The 19,299-nt window shown below is 51.1% G+C and overlaps 1 protein-coding gene across 11 annotated transcripts in view; it reads right to left on the bottom strand.

Moving 5' to 3' along the window:
* Ttc39a (tetratricopeptide repeat domain 39A) overlaps positions 1-19,299 on the bottom strand; it is a 52,593-nt gene that overhangs the window by 8,788 nt on the left and 24,506 nt on the right. For 6 of the 11 annotated variants that reach the window (XM_087548175.1, XM_087548179.1, XM_087548178.1 and 3 more), the window contains 10 exons: positions 13,189-13,320; positions 12,122-12,198; positions 11,696-11,763; positions 8,410-8,474; positions 6,608-6,707; positions 5,869-5,934; positions 4,072-4,180; positions 3,581-3,648; positions 3,442-3,501; positions 2,113-2,274 (listed from right to left, as the gene is read on the bottom strand). In XM_087548175.1, the coding sequence (XP_087404301.1) occupies positions 2,113-2,274; positions 3,442-3,501; positions 3,581-3,648; positions 4,072-4,180; positions 5,869-5,934; positions 6,608-6,707; positions 8,410-8,474; positions 11,696-11,763; positions 12,122-12,198; positions 13,189-13,320 (907 nt within the window). Of the gene's footprint in view, positions 1-1,288; positions 1,503-2,112; positions 2,275-3,441; positions 3,502-3,580; positions 3,649-4,071; positions 4,181-5,868; positions 5,972-6,607; positions 6,708-8,409; positions 8,475-11,695; positions 11,764-12,121; positions 12,199-13,188; positions 13,321-19,299 lie in introns of those variants that run through there. The other 5 variants (XM_087548181.1, XM_087548183.1, XM_087548180.1 and 2 more) reach the window with 2 other exon arrangements.

The raw sequence follows: 19,299 nt of genomic DNA, 5'->3' as shown, positions 1-19,299 counted from the left end.
TTTTATAAAACCCAGGACCACCAGCCCACAGTGATATCACCCACAAGGGGCTGGGCCCTTCCACATCAATCCCCAAATCCCCAACTTTTTTTTTTTCCAGAGCTGAGGACCGAACCCAGGGCCTTGTGCTTGCTACCACTGAGCTAAATCCCCAACCCCAATCCCTAACTTTTTAAAATTTGCCTACAGCCTGATCTTGCAGAAGTATTTTCTCGATTGAAGTTCCTCCTCTCAGATGACTCCAGCTTATATCAAGTTGATATAAAAACCAGCCAGGAAAAAAAAAAAAACTGGGTAATGGCTCAGTGTGCAAAATGCTCACTGTGTAAGCATGAGAAATGAGTTAAGATCTTCTGCACATGCATAAAGCTAGGCTTCCTTGCAGGTGTCTGGAACCCCAGTTTGGGACTGGCAAGTAGGGAGGAGTTGGAGCAGGGCAGACACAGGAAGATCCCTAGCGTTCACTGGCAAGCCTACATAGCTGAAATGGCAAGGTTTGTGTTCCATGAAGAGACATCACCACAAAAAAATAAGGTGAACAGAGAATGACATCTGGAAGCCAATGCCTCCTTCGCAGATCCACCCATGTGCCAAATACATGCTCTAGCACACAAACAAGTGAGTTCCTGGATAATAGCTACCACATATGAAAGATAGTTAGTATGTAGTCTCATATAGTCAAGGGGAACACATAGTTCATAAGTCATAGGATGGGACAAGGGGATAGAGACAGATGGAAATCCGTAAGCCACAGGAGGATGTAGGACAAGTCTTTAAAAGTCCCGTGACAGCTGGACGTGGTGGCACAAGCTTTTAATCCCAGCCATTGCCCTGCTCCAAAGAGAAGGGGTCCCCCTCCTGCAGCCCACTGCAGCCCAGTCCTCCTTCAAGACATACATGGCACACCCTTGACTGTACCCCAATGTTGTCCCTGACTGAGGAGGTTTTTTTTTTTTTCTTTCACTGAATAGCCAGCATCAAACACTGTATCTTCTGTGCTTCATCTCTCTCCAGGATGTGCCTTCAGTGTCTTCCCTTTGTTCCTCTGTATCCTGGCCGAGGCTAAGGCCTGGCACTTGGAGTGTCCAGCAGGCACAAGGATTCAGGCCCTTTCTGCCCCAGTTATAATAAAGCAAAAAGAGCCTCTCAGGCTTCCCATGGCTTGCCCCAAACTCCTCCACAGGATCATCTGATGCTATTTCTTCCCTGTCCTCCAGAGCCCCTCCAGGCTTTTGCCTGTGAAAACACGCTCTTTGGCCTCCCTGTCCCCACCCTGATAGACACTCACTGTACAGTCAGGAGTCAGGCTGGAGCAAGCAGTGACTCATGCCGTCAAGTCATCCAGGGACATTAGGTGGACCACAATCACTTCTGATCCAAGGCCTTTCTCCCTGGGGTCAGCTCTTTGCCCTCTAATTCCACAAATGTTTACCTCACAAGAGTAGGAAACCCAGGCTGTGCCAGGCAGACAGCCTGTCAGCTTCCAGCAAGTGGCTTCTGGCATCGGGCCACACTCATACCACGCCCTCACCCAGTGGACACAGCTCCTCTCGGCAGTGCCCTGAGCCCGTGTGTGTTTCTTGCTCTGGGTCTGCTTTGTTCTCTTTCTCCTCTTTCCTTAAGTCCTCCTCCACGACTCTCCTTCAAAGGTTTTGCCTTCTTACGCCTACTTGGGGCCTTTCGATTAAAAATACATAAAGTGTAAACTGTCTTGGTGCTCCATGCTCCGTGCTTGGTGTGTCCATGTGGCTGGTGGCTGCCATACCTGGGTGGTGCAGAAGAACATCCCAGCCACAGTAGACAGGACATGCTAGACAGTGAGACATGTCTATTCCTTGTGACAAATAGCTATGCTGACACCTTAGAGTTGAAGGGATGTAGCTCAGGATGTAGGGAATGCATGGACAGGCACAGCCCTGGACTCAACCCCCAGCACCAAATCAAGTTTCTCTGCTTGTCACAGCTTTTAGCTCCTCCCACCCCTGAGTCCTGTTCAAACCTTTGGTTCTGTTTAGATCCCAGTGGACACATCTGTGTTCATTGGGGTTTGGTCCTTAGCTCTGAGGCTCCTAGGTCTATGTGGGTGAGCCCTGACCCACAGTGTCAGCCCACCTTGGACCAGGAGTTCTCCTTGCTCAGCAGGTCGGCATAGAAGTAGGCCATTTTCCACTGACCCTTGTAGGTAAAGCACCACATCAGCTCCCAGTAGCACATGTGGTGAAACTGCTTCCAGTGCTGCTGAGCCTCACAGCACTCTTCAAACCGCCGGACAGCCTGTGGACAACCAGAGCCAGCTTAGGGAGGCCCGCCTGGCCCCGCACTGCTGCACCCTTTAACTCCACAGCAGGGACACCTTTCCAGGGCCCCCTGTAGGCTATTCATGATGACTGCCTCTCCTTTGGGTTCTAGAGATCTGGTCACTGAGTGAAAGCTTGGAGTAGTGCACATGGGGGAGGGGACAGGAAGCACAAGATGTTACTACTGTTCCCATCCCTGTGTGTTCCTGTGAATGGATGTGGGTGGAGCCAACCTCAAGTGTCTTTCCTCATGAGCTATCTGCCTTTGTTTTGAGTCAGGGCTTTTTTGCTGAGACTTGGGGTTCCCCAACTAGGCTAGGCTAGCTAGTCAACAAACCCCATGCCACCATGTCTGGCTTTTCCACATAGGTGCTGGGGACTAAATTCAGGTCTTTTGTGCCAAGCAGCTTACCAACTGGGCCGTCTACTCAGTTCCAGAGGGTGTTAATATATTGATATAATAATGTCTGGGCCTCAGAGAAAACACCAAAGAGCCTCATAGTTTCCATGGTAACCTACACCCAGGGATTGATCCTGAGAGGGCTGGCTGGACACTTCCAGGACTCTACAATGTAGCCTTCTATCATGGCATAGTTCTCTGGACTTTGCCATGACTGTGACCTTCCCTGAGGTCTTTAGCTCAGAGTTTATCAACCTTCCTAGTGCTATGACCTTTTAGTACAGTTCTTCAGATTGTGGTGACCCCCAGCCATAAACTTATTTTTATTGCTATTTCATAACTGCAATTGTGTTACTGTTGTGAACTGTAAATATCTAAGTTTTCTGATGGTCTTAGGTGACCCCTGTGAAAGGGTCATTTGACCCCAAAAGGGTGGTGGCCCACAGGTTGAGGAACATTGCTCAGCCCCTTTCCATGGCTCTTTCCCCACCTACCTCATTCCTATTCCCACATCCAGCCTAATCACCCACACCCTGGCCAGCAGCTTTTCCTGATCAGGAATGACATAATCCTACATCTTCCTACCAAAAGCCTACAGCACGAGCCCCTCCTCCCAGACCACCTCCGACAGAATGCTTCTCCCACCCCTGCCCTTTCATGGGCTCACCCTATCCCCGAGTATGCCTCTGTGTGTCTAACTTCTTGCTGGCCTAGGATACCCCAAGAGATCCCCACATCACTCACAGCATCAATATTTCCTTTGATAGCTTCAATCCGCCCAGCAAAGAACAGGAAGATGGCGCCCTGCAATGAAACTCGTGAGGATGTGTGTGGGCCCACTGGGTACTGGTGGGATGGGGTGCCCAGCAGGGGTTGGTCTCACCTTGGGGTATCGGTTCAGGTAGGGCTTCAGCAGCTTCTCTGCCTCCTCGATGTTGACATTCCCAGTACCTGGAGGAGGCAGGGAGGTACATTGCTCGTGTTACCACTGCTGGGGCCTGTGCTCCCTCTAGCAACCTGCCAGAGCCTTCCTGGAGCCTCTGTCTTTCCCTTGTGGGATGGCACAACGATTCTCCCTATCTCCAGAGTGATAGGCTTAAACAAGCTAATGTGGATAGTGCCCTATCACACCAAAGGCTCAGTAATCTGGAGGCCATTTCTCAGTCGGAACCAGAAGGGACGGCATCTTCATACTTTCCACAAGGTGACGCAATCACCCCCATTTCACGGATGGAACCCACACAGAGAGGAAGTGGATGTTCAGCAGGCCAGGTACAGGCCCACTGACCTGCCTTGGCCTCAGCCCTGGAAGCCCAAGCAGGGTGTGCAGCCCCTCACCCGGGAGCCCGCCATCTCGCACCCTGGGCCTCCTACCGAGCACGAAGGTGAGGAAGGTGTGATAACACAGCAACAGCATGACGCACAGCACTGCGCGGAAGCTGTGCCCGGTCGCGCCCTCCTCCAGCTGCAGCAGCCCGTAGTCCTGGGGGACAAGAAAGGCTGGGTGGGCTCCCAGAAAATGCAGGGCCCAGGCAGGCAGCCATAAGATGCCTGATCTCTGGAGCCAGGGGCGGTGGTGCCATGACTGTGACCCCCGAGAAAAGGACTGACTTTCCCTCCCCATGAGAGGGTCAAGAGCATGTGCAGGTGGAGAGATGGGGAGGGGAGAAGGAATGGCTTGAGGAAAACAATCCTAACCAGGAGGCCTTGAAAGGCTTGCTGGGGGAGAATGCTCCAAACCATCTCTGGGACCAGACCTAACCTGTGTGTACCTTCCTCAGCATCTATGCCCTTTCTCAAATGTAGGCCTGGCCCGCCTCAACCCTGCCACAGCTTCTCTGCTCCGCCCACACCTGCAACTTCGGTGCCCTTCCCACCTCAGCCTTCCTGAGATCCCCCAGCCCCCACCCAACTGCCTGCTCAAGGGAGCAACCAACCAGGCCCCAGAGCCTCCAGCTGTGTACCACAGACAGAGGGTTTCCCAGACCAAGGATAGACCTGAGGAGCCGCTGAGCCCACCCAGCCTTTCTTGTCCCCCAGGACTCATGTTTATAGCATGTTCTGCATTCTGTCGTTTTGATGGTGCCCTGGGGAAGCCCCAGCTCTGGGCTCACATAGCTCTGTTCTCACCCAGGCGGGGCTGTGGCCAACCTCACGTCTATTTCTGAAGACTGTTATGTCACTCTCTGGGTTTGTTTGTTGAGAAAGGGGCTCACCAAGCATCTCTCAGTGCACTGAAACTCACTGTGTAGACTAGCTGCCGGCCCTGCACCCACAGAGACCCTCCTGTCTCTGCCTCTGTCTCCTAAGTGCTAGCTAATGTTAAAAGCTGTGACCCATCATGCCTGGCTTTGTCAGGACCTCTTAATGATTTTTTTCATGATGGATTTTGCATAATAACATTTCCTTTAAAAATTAGGTAAAAATGATGTCATTTTGGGAAAAATAACAGGTAAACCATAAACTAGTGGTCCATGTGTGTCTGATATCAGGAAAGGTTAGAAAGAAGACCCTCTCTCAGCACTTTCAGGACAATGTGGAGCATCTGATTTTACAGAGATGAGGCTCACGGGGAAAAGGGAATTGTCTGGCATCATGGGGAGGAGGCTGGGGGTGACTCCTGATGTCCAGGACAATGCTTCTATCAACACAGTGGCCACCTCCTGAAGGGGACCTCCCTGCTCTGCTTCCTCCAACCCCTGCTGGTGTGCCAGGTCTTGCCCTCAGTGAGTCTCTTGGTTCTTCTCAAAGTCTGATGTGCAGAAGGGCTCCCTGCACAGCTCACAGATGGCATAGGGGCACCAAAGGCTGGCCTTAGATAAAGGACTAGCTCAAGGCCTTGGAGTGAGCAGGCGACCCAGGGGAGAAGACCAGGTCCCTAATGCATGCCATAGAAAGGCAATGTGGCCTCAGGTCCCCCTGGGGCTACCCTCATATCTATCCTTATTGTGCGGTCCTCTACCCTGCGAGATGCCAGGCAGGGAGAGATCTGTGGCCTCACAAACCCTGAGGGAAGCCTGAGGCTCAGACATCTAGACTGGCTCCAGGGCCACAGAGAGGGGGCTCTGAGCGAGGATTAGCACCAGGCCATGGTCCCTCAGCCCCACTCTGTCTAGCCCAGCTCTAACCCTGTACTAGGAAGGTGTAGGGCACCCAAAGGTGGGCATTTACCTTGTTTCCTGAAAACCCGACAAACTCCAGTAGCCTCAGAATCCTAGTGGGAAGCATGGACAGCGTCTGCGGGATCAGAGGCAGTGGGTGTGTGGAGGGCATCCTAGGGAAAGTCAGAGGGCCCCACCACGGCTTACCCTTTACTCAGGTGAGAGAGCAGCCACCCCCTCCAGACTCGTACCAGCCTTTGCACGGTCTCCCTGGACCAGTTCCTTCCTTCACAAGCCGCTCAGCATCTCTCCGACCCAAGCCCATATCACTCCCTCTGCCTGCAACACCCTTCCTGCCTGGAACTCTCGCTGGGTCTTTCCAGAGCCAACTCAAGTGCTTGCTTATCTTCCTCCCCTGGGAACTCTTTCCAGATCCCTGAAGAGAATTTGGATCCCTGTCACCTGTGGGTCACAGCTGCTTTCAGGCCTGTCTCCTTCCCTACCCCTGGAAAGCATTTTAACAGCAGCTCTCTGGGGTGGAAACAGTCTGGTCTCTGAGACTGCCAATCTCCATGGCTATAATTACCCACCTTGCAGGGCTCAAACTACCATGTGGGCACATGTGGACTCTCTGGAGGTGGTCACCCGCTGTGACCCCAGCTCAAGCCCCTTAAGGATCACCTCAGGGCCCGTGTCTAGTGCACAGCCAGGCACAGTGGCACAAAAGGGTGACCTTGTATGGGATAAGGACATGCGGGAGATCTGCATCTGGGGCCCAGAAACTCAAGAAATAAGGGGTTCCCACTCACCAGGTTGAAGGCCCCTACACCGAGCTTCACCCCTCCTTCGAAGTGTCTGTGGCTCTCACCCTTCGAGTATTGTGAGGACTGGACGAGGCTGTCTAGTTCCCTGTGGGAAGGGTGCTGCTTAGCCACATGCTGGAGCCAGGCTGGGACCCATCCCTCCACCTCCCTGTCAGGAACTCAATAATGGAGGACTTGGAGTTCTGCAGGCCCAGAGAGCTGTCGCTTGATGAATAACCTCCTTCTACCACAGACGATGCTCCTCCCCTCTAAATGGCACCCTGATTCTCAGCCCTAACTGGCTCCACAGTGGCCCTAGTGGTGCTCAGTACAACACACTCCTTTGGCCTCCATCGCCATCTTAAGCTGGATGATCTTTGCTGGGGGAAAAGAGGGAACCCGTCCACAGTATAGGATGTTTAAGACATCCCTGGCCTCCTTCCTTTATGTGTGAGCGGATCCTCTCCTCTGGGAGAGAGCCAGGATGAGAGCTAGGACCTGGGAGCTGAGTTGGAGCTAGCCTGGTCCAGGGTTCTGACGGAGCCGGCATGTCTGAGAGCTGTGAAGCACAGACAAGCTTGGCGTATTTGAAGAATGGAGGCCAGGCCTAAGGGTCTGCAGCAGAGTGATATGGAGAGGCTGCCAAGATTGGGGAGGGAGCTCATGGGATGGTCAGATCCAGGCATCACTCTGCAAGAGAGGGGAGCCTGGATGCTGGGTAGAGCTGGCCTGGGCAGACACATACTGTGCAGTCACCCTTCTGGAAGCTGGCAGGGACACTGGAGGGACTGTGACACTTGTCTACTTGTCCCTGGACAATCCCAGCATAGGCCTTCTTTAGGTGTACTGTACAGGGGACAGTCACCCTGGAGGAGGAGGTAAAGACAGCAAGTGTTCTCAAAGTGTAATAGGAAATTAAGTTCTACTGTGTAACTTACAGGAGGAGGGCTGGGTGTTCAGAGCTTTGATTTCAGACTTGTAGGTGAGAGACTGCATTGCCACACTGGGTAAAAGTGCTCTGGCTTTCAACCATCAGCACAGCTTGTTCCTGACCCAAAGGACTTGTACCAGGAACGCAGACATAGTGTGGGGAATATGCATCTGTGTGTATGTATATGTATCTGTGCATATGTGTCTCCCTATGTGTATGTGTGTGTATGTATTCATGTGTGTGTATCTGTGTCCATGTCTGTATGTGTGTATCTATGTCTATGTGCACATGTGCTATCCCTGTATGTTGAAAGGTCAAGGAAGACTTCATATGAAAAGTAGGATTTGGGGGCTGGAGAGATGGCTCAGGGGTTAAGAGCACTGATTGCTCTTCCAGAGGTCCTGAGTTCAAATCCCAGCAACCACATGGTGGCTCACAACCATCTGTAATGGGATTCAATCCCCTCTTCTGGTGTGGTGTGTCTGAAGACAGTGACTTTGTGTACTCAGATACGTGAAATAAATAAATAAATCTTTTTAAAAAGGGAAAGTAGGATTTGGACTGGGCCTTTAAGAACGTGTAGTCCTGCTGCTGTTCCTTAAAGTCCTCTGGCTGGCTCCTGCCCATCAGCCCAGGCTGTTTGTGTAGAACCTGGGTCTTCTTTTTCCCTAGCAGACAAGGCACTCAAGAAGCCAAACACTCAGTGTAGCCAGAAAACCAGGAGGACATTATTCCAAAAAAATCAAAGTCCTGGAGGTACAGAAATCTGAGTTCCCAGTTCTCTAGGCTTAGAGCCTCCCACAATGCAGTCTGAGGGGATAGGTAATAGACTCTGTGGCCCCAGACTCCCAGCTCTCTGCAGGCTGGCCCCTCTTACTTGTAAGTCTGGTAGCTGTTCCGAACTTTGATGCCACCCTTGATGAAGCTCACCATGTTCTCGTCCTGTGGTGGGGAGAGATGAAGAGAGCTGGGTCCAGGGCATTTGACTGGAGACTGGCAGGCCCACCTGCTCTGTCTCTTGGAGTGCTGGGATTATAGGTATTTGCCACTGTGCCCAGCTGAGACGTTAAATCTTAATAAGACTCTTTTTAGTGGCACTGTTGCTAAGATAATACTAGAAGGGAAAATACAAAGTCGCTATCATCTGTAGAATATTAAATATTTGATATTTAAACATTCTAATCCAGGAGAATAGTCTAGTTTAGGTTGGAAATCTCAGTCCTACAATGTGCCTCTAAAATGTTTCTTAGAAACATTAGAAACTGTAGAAAACCACAACCACTCAAAATGCAGTGCTGTGGAGTCCAGTCCCAGAGGGTACATCTACAAACCATTCCCACACCTGAGGCTGGGGGACACTGGGCAGATGAGGGGGCAAAGACTGGAAGAGTCAGAAGATGAGGAGTCTGCTGAGAGACTGTGTCTCCTGGGAGGTCTGAAGTTACGCCCATAAAGATTCACCCACGTGACTGCCCAGTCATGAGCTGAGCATGGATAAAACCAACGGACAAGGTGGACAGGGACAAGCCCATGAGGCCTACACTGACAATGATAGAAAATCGGAAAGCTGGGAGGGGTGGTCTTCCCCAGGGGAGAGCACACCAATTGCTTGTCCAGTGCCAAACTGTCAGCCCCTAAAACACACATACAAGGAGCATTATATGGATTGAATGAGTTAGATTTAGGGATATATGAGTACACATATAAAGATGTGCATGAGATGACAACTAGTGAGAAAAGAGTCCGTGAATTTGAAGGAGAGAAGGAATGGGTGTAACGGTGACTTCGGAGGTAGGAAAGAAAAGGGAGAAATGTAATTAAATTGCAATTTTTAAAAAAAGAGTTAAGGAAGGGCTTGAGAGCACCAATTGGATTTCCAGTACCAAAGTGTCAGAAAATATGCATACAGGTAGCATTATGTGGACTGATATACTGGCTCACTGGCTATTCCTCCAGAGGGCCTGGGTTAAATTCACAGCACCCACGTGGTGGCTCAGAACTGTCTGTAACTCCAGATCCTCGGTATCCAGTGCCTTCTTCTGACTTCCAAGGACACCAGGCATGCCTGTAGCACGCAGGCATATTAAGCAAAACACCCCCACACGTAAAATACTATTCTTAAAAATTAAAAAGAGCTAAAGAAGCTAGGTATGGTAGCACACACATCTAATCTTAACACTTGGGAGGCAGAAGCAGGTGGATTCCTGTGAGTTCAAGCCTGGTTTGGTCTGCATGGGGAACTCCAGGTAAGTTAGAGCTGCATTATGAGACCCAATCTAAAACAAAAAGGAGCAAACAAATAGTACCCAATGCTAAATCCACCCACCCCCCTCCAATACACACACATATAATACATTCATCCACCCCCTCCAATACACAGACACATATATATAATATACTCATCCACCCCCCTCCAATACACACATACAATACATTCATCCACCCCCTCCAATACACACACACATATATATAATACACTCATCCACCCCCCTCCAATACACACATACAATACATTCATCCACTCCCTCCAATACACACACATACAATACATTCATCCACTCCCTCCAATACACACACACATATATATAATACACTCATCCACCCCCCTCCAATACACACACATACAATACCTCCATCCACCCCCTCCAATACACACACACATATATATAATACATTCATCCACCCCCTCCAATACACACACATACTTATCCACCCCCCTCCAATACACACACATACTCATTCACCCCCCTCCAACACACACATACTCATCCACCCCCCTCCAATACACACATACAATACATTCATCCACCCCCTCCAATACACAGACACACTCATCTACCCTCCTCTAATACACACACACACATACATTCATCCACTCCCCTCCAATACACACATATACACTCATCTACCCTCCTCCAATACACACACATACTCATCCACCCTCCTCCAATACACACACACATACAATACATTCATCCACTTCCCTCCAATACATAGACACACTCATCTACCCTCCTTTAAACACACACATGCATACAATACATTCATCCACCCCCCTCCAATACACAGACATACTCACCTACCCCCCTCCAACACACACACATTCAGACAATGCTGCTAGGAAGACTGTACAGTGGCCTGCGTAATTCCCACTGTGGTAGGGAGACCTGTCTCTGACTTGTCCAGACCCCAGTTCACTAAGCAGGTGACCTTAGGAGTCCTCTCCTTAGGATTCTGCTTTCCTGTCCTCTGAGGTGAAGGTTAATTAACAAGTGTAAATGTCAGACAGACATTGTGGGAGGTCTACAAATGGAACATATCCAGGGCCTAGGGAGATAGTTCACAAGGTAATGTGCCTGCCACACTAGCCAGATTCTCAGGGTGCATTTGTAATCCCTTCCAGAGAATGGAGGCAGAGATAGGAGAATCATCTGGAAGCTTTCTGGCCAGCCAGCCTGGAGTACATAGCTCAGCAGCAAAAATAAGAGAGACTGCCTCAGAAACAAAGTAGAAGGAGAGAAGGATTCCCAAAAAGTTCTCTGACCTCCACACATCCATGGCATGCCTTTCCCCTTCTCATCACAGATGCACATGCACACACACGCGCGCGCACATACACACACACACACACACACGAATCCATTTGCACACATGCACATTCGTGCACACACATACACACATATGCACATATCCATTTGCACACACACATGCACACACACATATGTGCACATGCACTAAAATATTTTAAAATGTGGAAAATGACAGAGGGAGATACCTGATGTCAACTTCTGTTCTCCACACATGTATGCAGATACCACATGTTTTTGCAAAATGACAGATCTGTCATGAGCCTGGTTTATCATTTGCCCATGTGTTTGCTGCATTAATCAAGCACAGCAGATCTGTGGAAATGCCTGTGTCCACGTGAGCCGTGACAGGAGCAGCAGCAGTGACCAGAAGGAAGCGGTGCCATGAGAGCACTGGTGTGTGAAGAAGAGACACCCACTCCTTCACCCCTGGACCAGGTTTCAGAGTGTGGGACTCTGAGCCTCAGGCTTTGCACTTCTCAGGGCTAGGTCAGCCTGGACTTGGTGACTGACCCGGAATTCTAATGCTCTGTGCACAGGAGAAGGTAGGGGGTTAGGGTGGGGAATGCTTCCTACCTGCAGGAAGGTCAGGGCTGCTCTCTGCAGTAGGCATTCTGCATAACAGACCTCTGCGTGGATCTCCTCTGCAGGAACAAAACACAGAGCCTGGTGTTCTAGGCAGGAGGCTCAAGTAAAGCCGCCTTCCCTCTGGGGCACAGGAAGTCACAAAGACACATTCTAAACACCCCTGGGACTGAGGAGCAAAGCTTCTTTTACGACTCCCAGATGCTTAGCCTGTAATGTTAGGTGGCTGGGCCTCTCCTGTTCTAACCCTTCCTCCAAAGGCCATAGGCCAGAGACACCTGTGTCCCAGGCCATAGCACAGCCCCCTAGGGAACACCAGAATGAATAGCTTTTCTCTCCTCCCCACCACACTCCCCTCCCCTTCCTGGGCCTAGAGCCACCAGAATCCATGCTGGAGAGGAATCTTGGATGCCAGACCTTCTGTGAACTGGTCAATGGTGGGACGGTGCACCAGGCTGCTGAACGAGTCTGTCACAGAGGACTTCCTTCGGTGCCTGGAAAAGGAAAAAGGCCTCCAGTGACTCCATGAGGTTGAAAGGGGGACCAGCCTAGGTCACACTTGTCTTTATGTGCACACACACATACACACACACACACACACACACACACACACACACACACACACACACACATATTTTCAAATATCTGAAGGCTTGTGGGCCCCTCCCACACACTGGGTTCTCCAGACTCAGGTCCACAGCTCTCCCAGTCCAGGGCTGGCTTGCTGGAATTCTTCATTTCTCCCTTCTTCACTGTGCTGGGGTTCAAACTTAGATCACCCCATATGCTATGCAAATGCTGTACTGAGTCACACTCCCAACCCCTAGTCCAGGGCTCTCTAATCTTTTGGCCTTCTTTGGTCACCCCTGCCTCCAGCTCACACCGTGGTCAGGCATCACCCCACCCCCACCCCACCCCGAGATCCATTGCTACTGTGGGATGAAGCTTTACAGTGCCTCCAGCCTGCCCGCCTCAGATGGCATGGGTGGGGCTGCGTTCCTGCCGGGTAGTGAGCTGAGCAGAACTGCCAAGGCATTCCCGGATCCCCAGCCTGGGCCAGAGAGGATGAGAGTGTGTGCCCAGTGGCCAGTGGCACCACCAGTGCACACACACTCAGGAACTGTTACTTCATTCATAGAGTCCAGACTCAACTCACTCACGCGCACACCAGGCCCTGCCACCGGGTCCCCAGGACAACCCTGTGACTCAGACATCATTACACCTATTTTATAAACGAAGAAAGTTGAGTCCTGGGTGGGGCCTCCCCAAGACAGAGTTTAAAGGTGGCAGAGACAGAATCCAGAAGCCAGTGGCTGGATCAGACGAGGTTCTACCATACCAACAGGGACAGGTCTCAGCACTGGAGGACACCAGTCCTCTTAAACAGCGTTTAGCGACACCCCGGGCGCTTGGTCAAAGCAAGGAGGCAGACAGACAGAAGCAGGAGCCTCACTACCCCAGGCCCTGGCTCCCACAGCTCTGACCTCTGACACAGCGACTGCGCCTCCTTCATCATGTTGCCAGCAAGCAGGATGTCCTGGGGGTCGAAGGTCATCATGGCCTGCATCTCCAGGATGGTGGCATACGTCAGGGAGTGATACATGCTCTCCTTGGTTCTGCGGGACAAAGTGGGCATTGAGAACACCAGAGGTCATCCCATTTTACCTGGGGACACATTTCCAAAGTCTAACCCTTGCATGGCATCTCAAATGACCTCTGTCCAAGGAAGAAGGGGGAGAGAGGAGGAGGGGATAGAGAAGGTCGTGGAAGAAGCAATGGGTAGGTAGGAAACACTTTGCAGACAGGTAACAAACTGTCCAGTCCTCAGTTCCTCTTCCTGCTGAGTGACCTCAAGTGACCTTCCAGGTCTAAGTCTCAGCTACTCTCTCCTGGTGAGGGGACACAGGTCCTGATGCTGGCTGAGGGGGCTCTTGCCCACAGGAAGTTCCTGCCTCTAGCCTCGGCCCCATCCTCCAGCAGGCCAACCCCTCATCCTCAGCACCAGCCTCCTGCACCTTCCCTCACTACAGCTTCCCCATCTCCTGACTCACAGCACCCGGCTGAACCTCCCAGCACTCAAGACTGCACCCCTGGGCCACCAAGATGGCTCAGCAGGCACAGGTGCTTGCCACCAAGGCTGGCAACCTCAGTAGCCACAGTCGCCACAAGGAAGCCCACACTTCCCCCCTCAGCCTGAGATGTCTTTCTCCTGCCCCACATCTTCTGACACAGTCAACCACGGGCCTCGGCCTTCAAGACCCCCTGGGAATTGTGGCTCCTCCTTGGGAACCACACATCTCTGACAAGCCACAGATCACACTGAACCCAAGTGTGCGTCTCTGTCTCTGTCTCTGTCTCTGTCTCTGTCTCTGTCTCTCTCTCTCTCTCTCTCTCTCTCTCTCTCTGCAGATTATGGGTACCTTGGGGCAGGGCTTGGGTGTGACACTTCTCTGTGACCCGATGTGACAGGGCTGGCCAAGGTATCCTCAGAAAGCCTTAATCCCCTGCCTCCCTGTGCCTCCACAGACCCTAGCTAAAGAGCGTCTCGGGGTACAGGGGCAGCATTTATCCCACTGTGGAGAGAGGAGAGGGCAATAGTGGGTAGAAAATAGTTGTTATTACCCCAGCAACAGGGGGTGATGACACTGGATGGCTGGGCCACTGGGGCTGGCTGGGGAGCGGCTTGCCTGACGTGTCAGGAGCCTGACAGTGTGGTTTCCCTTCCTCAAGTGCCTTTGTCAATTATTTACAAAATGCCTCAGTGCCAGGGCAATGCTAGACATCAGAGGAGGGAGATGGCTACGTTCTAGAAAGGGTTTTATTGTTAGATCACGTGACTTTAGCCATCTTCCTTTCTTGATAAAGCAAAGCCTGTGGATGCTACTCTTCCTTCTGAGTGACCCTCGGGGGTTAAGGTTTGTTTTTGTTTTTGGGTTTTTTTTGGGGGGGTTATTTTTGTTTTTGGCTTTTGGCTTTTGGTTTTTGTTTTGTTTTGTTTTTGTTTTTGTTTTGTTTTTTCTTTTTTCTTTTTTTTGAGGCAGGGTCTTGGACTTCTCTCTCCACCTCCCAAGTGCTGGGGTTATAGGCATGCACCACCATACCAGGCTATGCCAGCTATTGGTCAGGATTCTTGGGGACCCATGGAAAGCCTGGTGAACTTCTCCCTGGACCTGCCAACTCCCAGATACCTTCCAGCCTGTGCCATAACCACTCTGTGAGGGACAGTGGCCCGAGGAAAGGATTTGGCTGCCGGCAGTGGGGATGCTGAACTCCGGACTTCAGAGTCTCTCGGACACAGGTTGGCATCTTGGCTTTGCCAGTCACCTGCTGCGTGACCTGAAGGGTCTCCTGGACTCTGAGTCTCAGCGTTCCCCTCCATAGAAAACAAATGCACTGGGCATGGTGGTCACACCTTTAATCTCAGCACATTTGGGATGCGGAGGTAGGCAGATCTCTGTAAGCCTGGTCTACATTGCAAGGTCCAGGTCATCCAGGGAACCCCCCAGCCCCCCAAAAAAGGAAGAAAGGGAGGGAGAGAGTGAGGGAGGGAGGAGGAGGGGGAGGAAGGAAAGAAAAAAAAAGGATGAATACAATAATACAATGATGTTTCTTCCTGGAGCTTCTAGGAAGACTGAAATGGTTCTCCCCGATCTCTGGCCCTATCACCCTGCTCAGGAAATGTGAGTCCCTCTGTCCCACAAGCATCCAGAGTCACTTACTTGAGGGGCTATCCTAAAAGAACCAACAGTATCCCTTAGAGCATTCCCAGCCTCTTCCCAAGACCCCTTTAGCCCTTCTCTCTTGTTTTTCCTGAGTGAGTCCTGAGTTCCAGGATTCAAGCCCTACCCATCCGGCCACACCTGCTGGGCAGGAAGGGAGGAGCCCTGCCAGGCAGCTGGCAGACAAAGTGGAATTTCTAGTCTGAGACCCAAGGCCCCAGTGTGTACCTGTGGCTAGGAATCCTGGCCTTCACCAGCCCACCACCTAGACAACTCCAACCTGGAGAGGCCTGGAGTGGGAAGCAGAATATGCTATATACCAGGAATAGCTTGGTATAGTGACCTGGCATGGTGAACCCCACTCCCAATTCAAACGCCCAGAGTTGTATGTGTAACCCCAAGTATACATGCTGCACTTGGACCCCTGAGCAGAAACCAGCTCTGTGAAAGGACACCCCCTAGGGCCCAGACCAGATGTCTGGGGAGACTGCTGGAAGAGCATGGTTGGAACATGGTGGCCTCGAGCCCCCTCTTCTCCACTAGCAGCACACTATCTTCCTGCCTGGGACTCAGCACCCAGCCTCCACACCCTGAGCCCTCCAACCTTCTGCTGTGCTCAGTTAGGAACCCCAGGCCAGGCCTACACACACCCCCAAGCTGCTATTGAGAGAAGATGCATGGAACCCGCAGACAGGTGAGCTGGGGGTCAGCCTCAGCTAAAGCCCTCATCCCACTTAGAAGCAATGTTCCTCTCCTCATCCCCAGAACTTCCTGGCCCCTTCCTTCAGAGAAACTCTAGATCAGCAAACTCCAGAAACTCAGGCAAACTGCACTTGGAACTCACTTATCTCTGTGAGTGCCTGTGCATTTCTACTGCCTCCCTCCTCCTCGGGAGGAAGCCGCATGAGGCCCTTCCATGCAAGGTGTCCATTCCACCCTACATGAGACCTGGAAGAACCTCAGCAGTCAGAACGTAGCTGGCAGCACAGCGTGGGCCTCGGTTCAGAGCTAAGCCCCGCCACTAATGAGCCATGACTATTCACCAGTAGAAACCACTGCAGCTGCCTCGTTCCAGACAGTTCTTGGGGACAGTGCTGAGAATCATAAGCCAGCAGTACAGACAGTGTCATTCAGAGGTGTGACTTCCAGACAGCAGATGCAGAAGCAGGAAAGGGAGTGTGGTTGACCTGGTTAAGCCCGCCCAGGGAGCAAAGAAGGGACGCTACCCCCGGCTAGGGTCCGGACAGCCAAGCAGACCTGTGTACACTATGGAAACGTAAATGGCTTAGGACCCAAGCATCTCTGAAGTTTCATTGGCTATAAACCCCCAGGGCCGGGAGGCTGTGCTGTTGCTGCTGACCACTGCTCTAGCTTGGTGGTTCTCAGTGGAAGATGAGGTACTTTTGTCTCCACTCTGTAGAAGAAAATCTGACAATTTCTGGAGAATCTCTGTTGTTGGTAGGATGCAATCTTACTCCACTGGGACATTTGATAACTTTGCTTGTCTTAAAGTGAGATACAGGGGGCTACTGACCTCCCGGACTGAAAAACAGGGAAACCGTATGTTCTAGTATGGAGCAGGCTGGGTTCTAGTGTGTGGTACACATGTACAGTCCCAGAGATGGGCTAGCTGAGACAGGAGGATCTCAAGTTTGAGGCCAGCCTGGGCTACATAAGATTTTTGTCTTACTATGAAAAAAGTAAGTAAGAAAGGGAGTGATGGCTCAGCCGTTAAAAGCCTTTTCTCTTGCAAAGGGCCTTGGTTTGATTCCCAGCATCCATGTGACGGTTCAGAATTTTCTTTAACTCCACTTCCAGGGGATCAGAAGCTCTCTTCTGTCGGGGATTTGTTCCAATGTCTTTAATTAATCAGGATCCTAACGCTGAAGGTCCTTGTCCCCGATTGGTTTTGATCCATCAGTAAAGAGCCAAGGGCCAATGGCTGGGCAGATAGACTGAGGTGGAACCTTTAGATTTGTGTGGGCTAGAAACTGGGAGAAAAGAAGACAGAGAATCTCCATGACTGCGGTGGGGGCTGGGCAGGGGGAAGAAGAAGGAGACTTAAGAGCTGCAGGAGACAAAGCCAACCAGCCATGTAAGAATTTGGGGAAGTGGCTACTGGCCTGGGGCAGCAGGGGAAGGTTTGGGAGTCTCGGGAGTACCGGAGGGGGTGCTTCATTCTCAAACCCAGAGTGCTCCTGGGCAGGTTTGCATGTGGGACCCACTGGGAACCAACGTGACTCAGCTAAACACAGCACTACAGTCTTCTATGGGCACACATGATACACAGACATACATGCAGGCAAACACCCACACAGGTAAAATACAAGTAAACAGATAAAGTGGGAGGAGCAGGAGTGGGGTAGGGTGGGCTGGATAGATAGCTCGGTCATTAAAACTGCAGTTGCAATCTGAATATGGAGACTGGAGGATCCCCAGAAATCCACATAAATGCTAGGTGGGTGTGGTGGCGCAACTATAATTCTACCCCAAGAATGTGGAGACAAGGGACCCCCAGAGCAAGCTGGGTGGCAAGACTGACCAAATCAGCAGTTTGAGGGTTTGAATCTGAGACCCTGTTTCAAGCAGTGAGGTGGAAGAGTAATCAGGACGATTCCAACATCAACCTTGGGCCTCCACATGCATTTGCACACACATTCACACACACACACACACACACACACACTGACACGTGTGTCACACACACAAAAGTAGAAAAGGAAAATAAGAGCTAGAGAACGAGCGCCACAATCATGGGCGTGAAGAGAAATCAGGGAAGGACTTAGTGACACTCAGGGAACAGGCAGTGGTGCATGTCGGGGTCAGCAAGATGGTTCAACGTGTAGGAGCACCTGCTGCCAAGACTGACATCCTGAGTTCAAATCCCAGAATCTACACAGTGGAAAAAGAGGACTGACCCCTGAAAGCTGACCTTTGACCTCAACATGTATGCAGTAGCGCACACACACACACACACACACACACACACACACACAAGCATTTACACACATATATGAAAGCACGCACAATCATATGCACATTTATACACACATGCATATATAGACACACACTTATGCGCGCGTGCGCACACACACACACACACACACAGCATACATATGCACACATTTTTTTTAAAGTGGAAAGTAGAGAGGGAGGGAATGAGAAGCCAGGAGAAGGCTAACCTGGGAAGGATAGCTTAAGGAAAGGGAACAGAAAACTAAGGGAATTTCCTAGAATGGAAAGACTTGATTACAAAACTACAGAATGAAAGAGACCTTTGTCCCAGCCCACTGCTGTGGGGCTTACTTACGGGAATAAGAAACGGTCTGAAACACTTCTGGGACATGAACAGAAACGCTCACACATGGAGTAAGAACTAGAACCCAGCTGTCTCAGTCACAGTTACTGTGGCTGTGGAGAAAACATAACCAAGAGCAACGTGGGCAGGAAAGGTGTATTTGGCTTACACTGCCACGTCACTGTTCATCAGTGAAAGGAGTTGGGACAGGAAGTCAAACAGGCAGGAACCTGAAGGCAGGGGCTGATGCACAGGAGGGCCATGGAGGGGTTCTACTTACTGGCTTGCTCCTCATGGTTTCTTATAGAACCCAGGACCACCAGCCCAGGGATGGTACCACCCACAATGGACTAGGCTCTCCCACATCAATCGCTAATTTTAAAGACGTTCTATAGGCTTGCCTGCAAGGGCATTTTCTCAGTTGAGATCCCCTCCTCTCAGATGACTTAGCTTATGTCAAGAGGACATAAAACTATCCAGCATAGTAGCTATAGTAGCTTCTGGGGAGTAGGTGAGTGATGTTTTCCAACTTTTGACAGAAAAAAATCTCTACACAGCTCCTTCTTGGGAAGCCTTTA

This window comes from Rattus norvegicus, chromosome 5, assembly GCF_021556685.1.
Source record: "Rattus norvegicus strain SHRSP/BbbUtx chromosome 5, alternate assembly SHRSP_T2T, whole genome shotgun sequence".
NCBI lineage: Eukaryota > Metazoa > Chordata > Mammalia > Rodentia > Muridae > Rattus > Rattus norvegicus.
The sequence above is the reverse complement of the archived record's forward strand: the minus strand, read 5'-3'. Positions and strand labels throughout refer to the sequence as shown.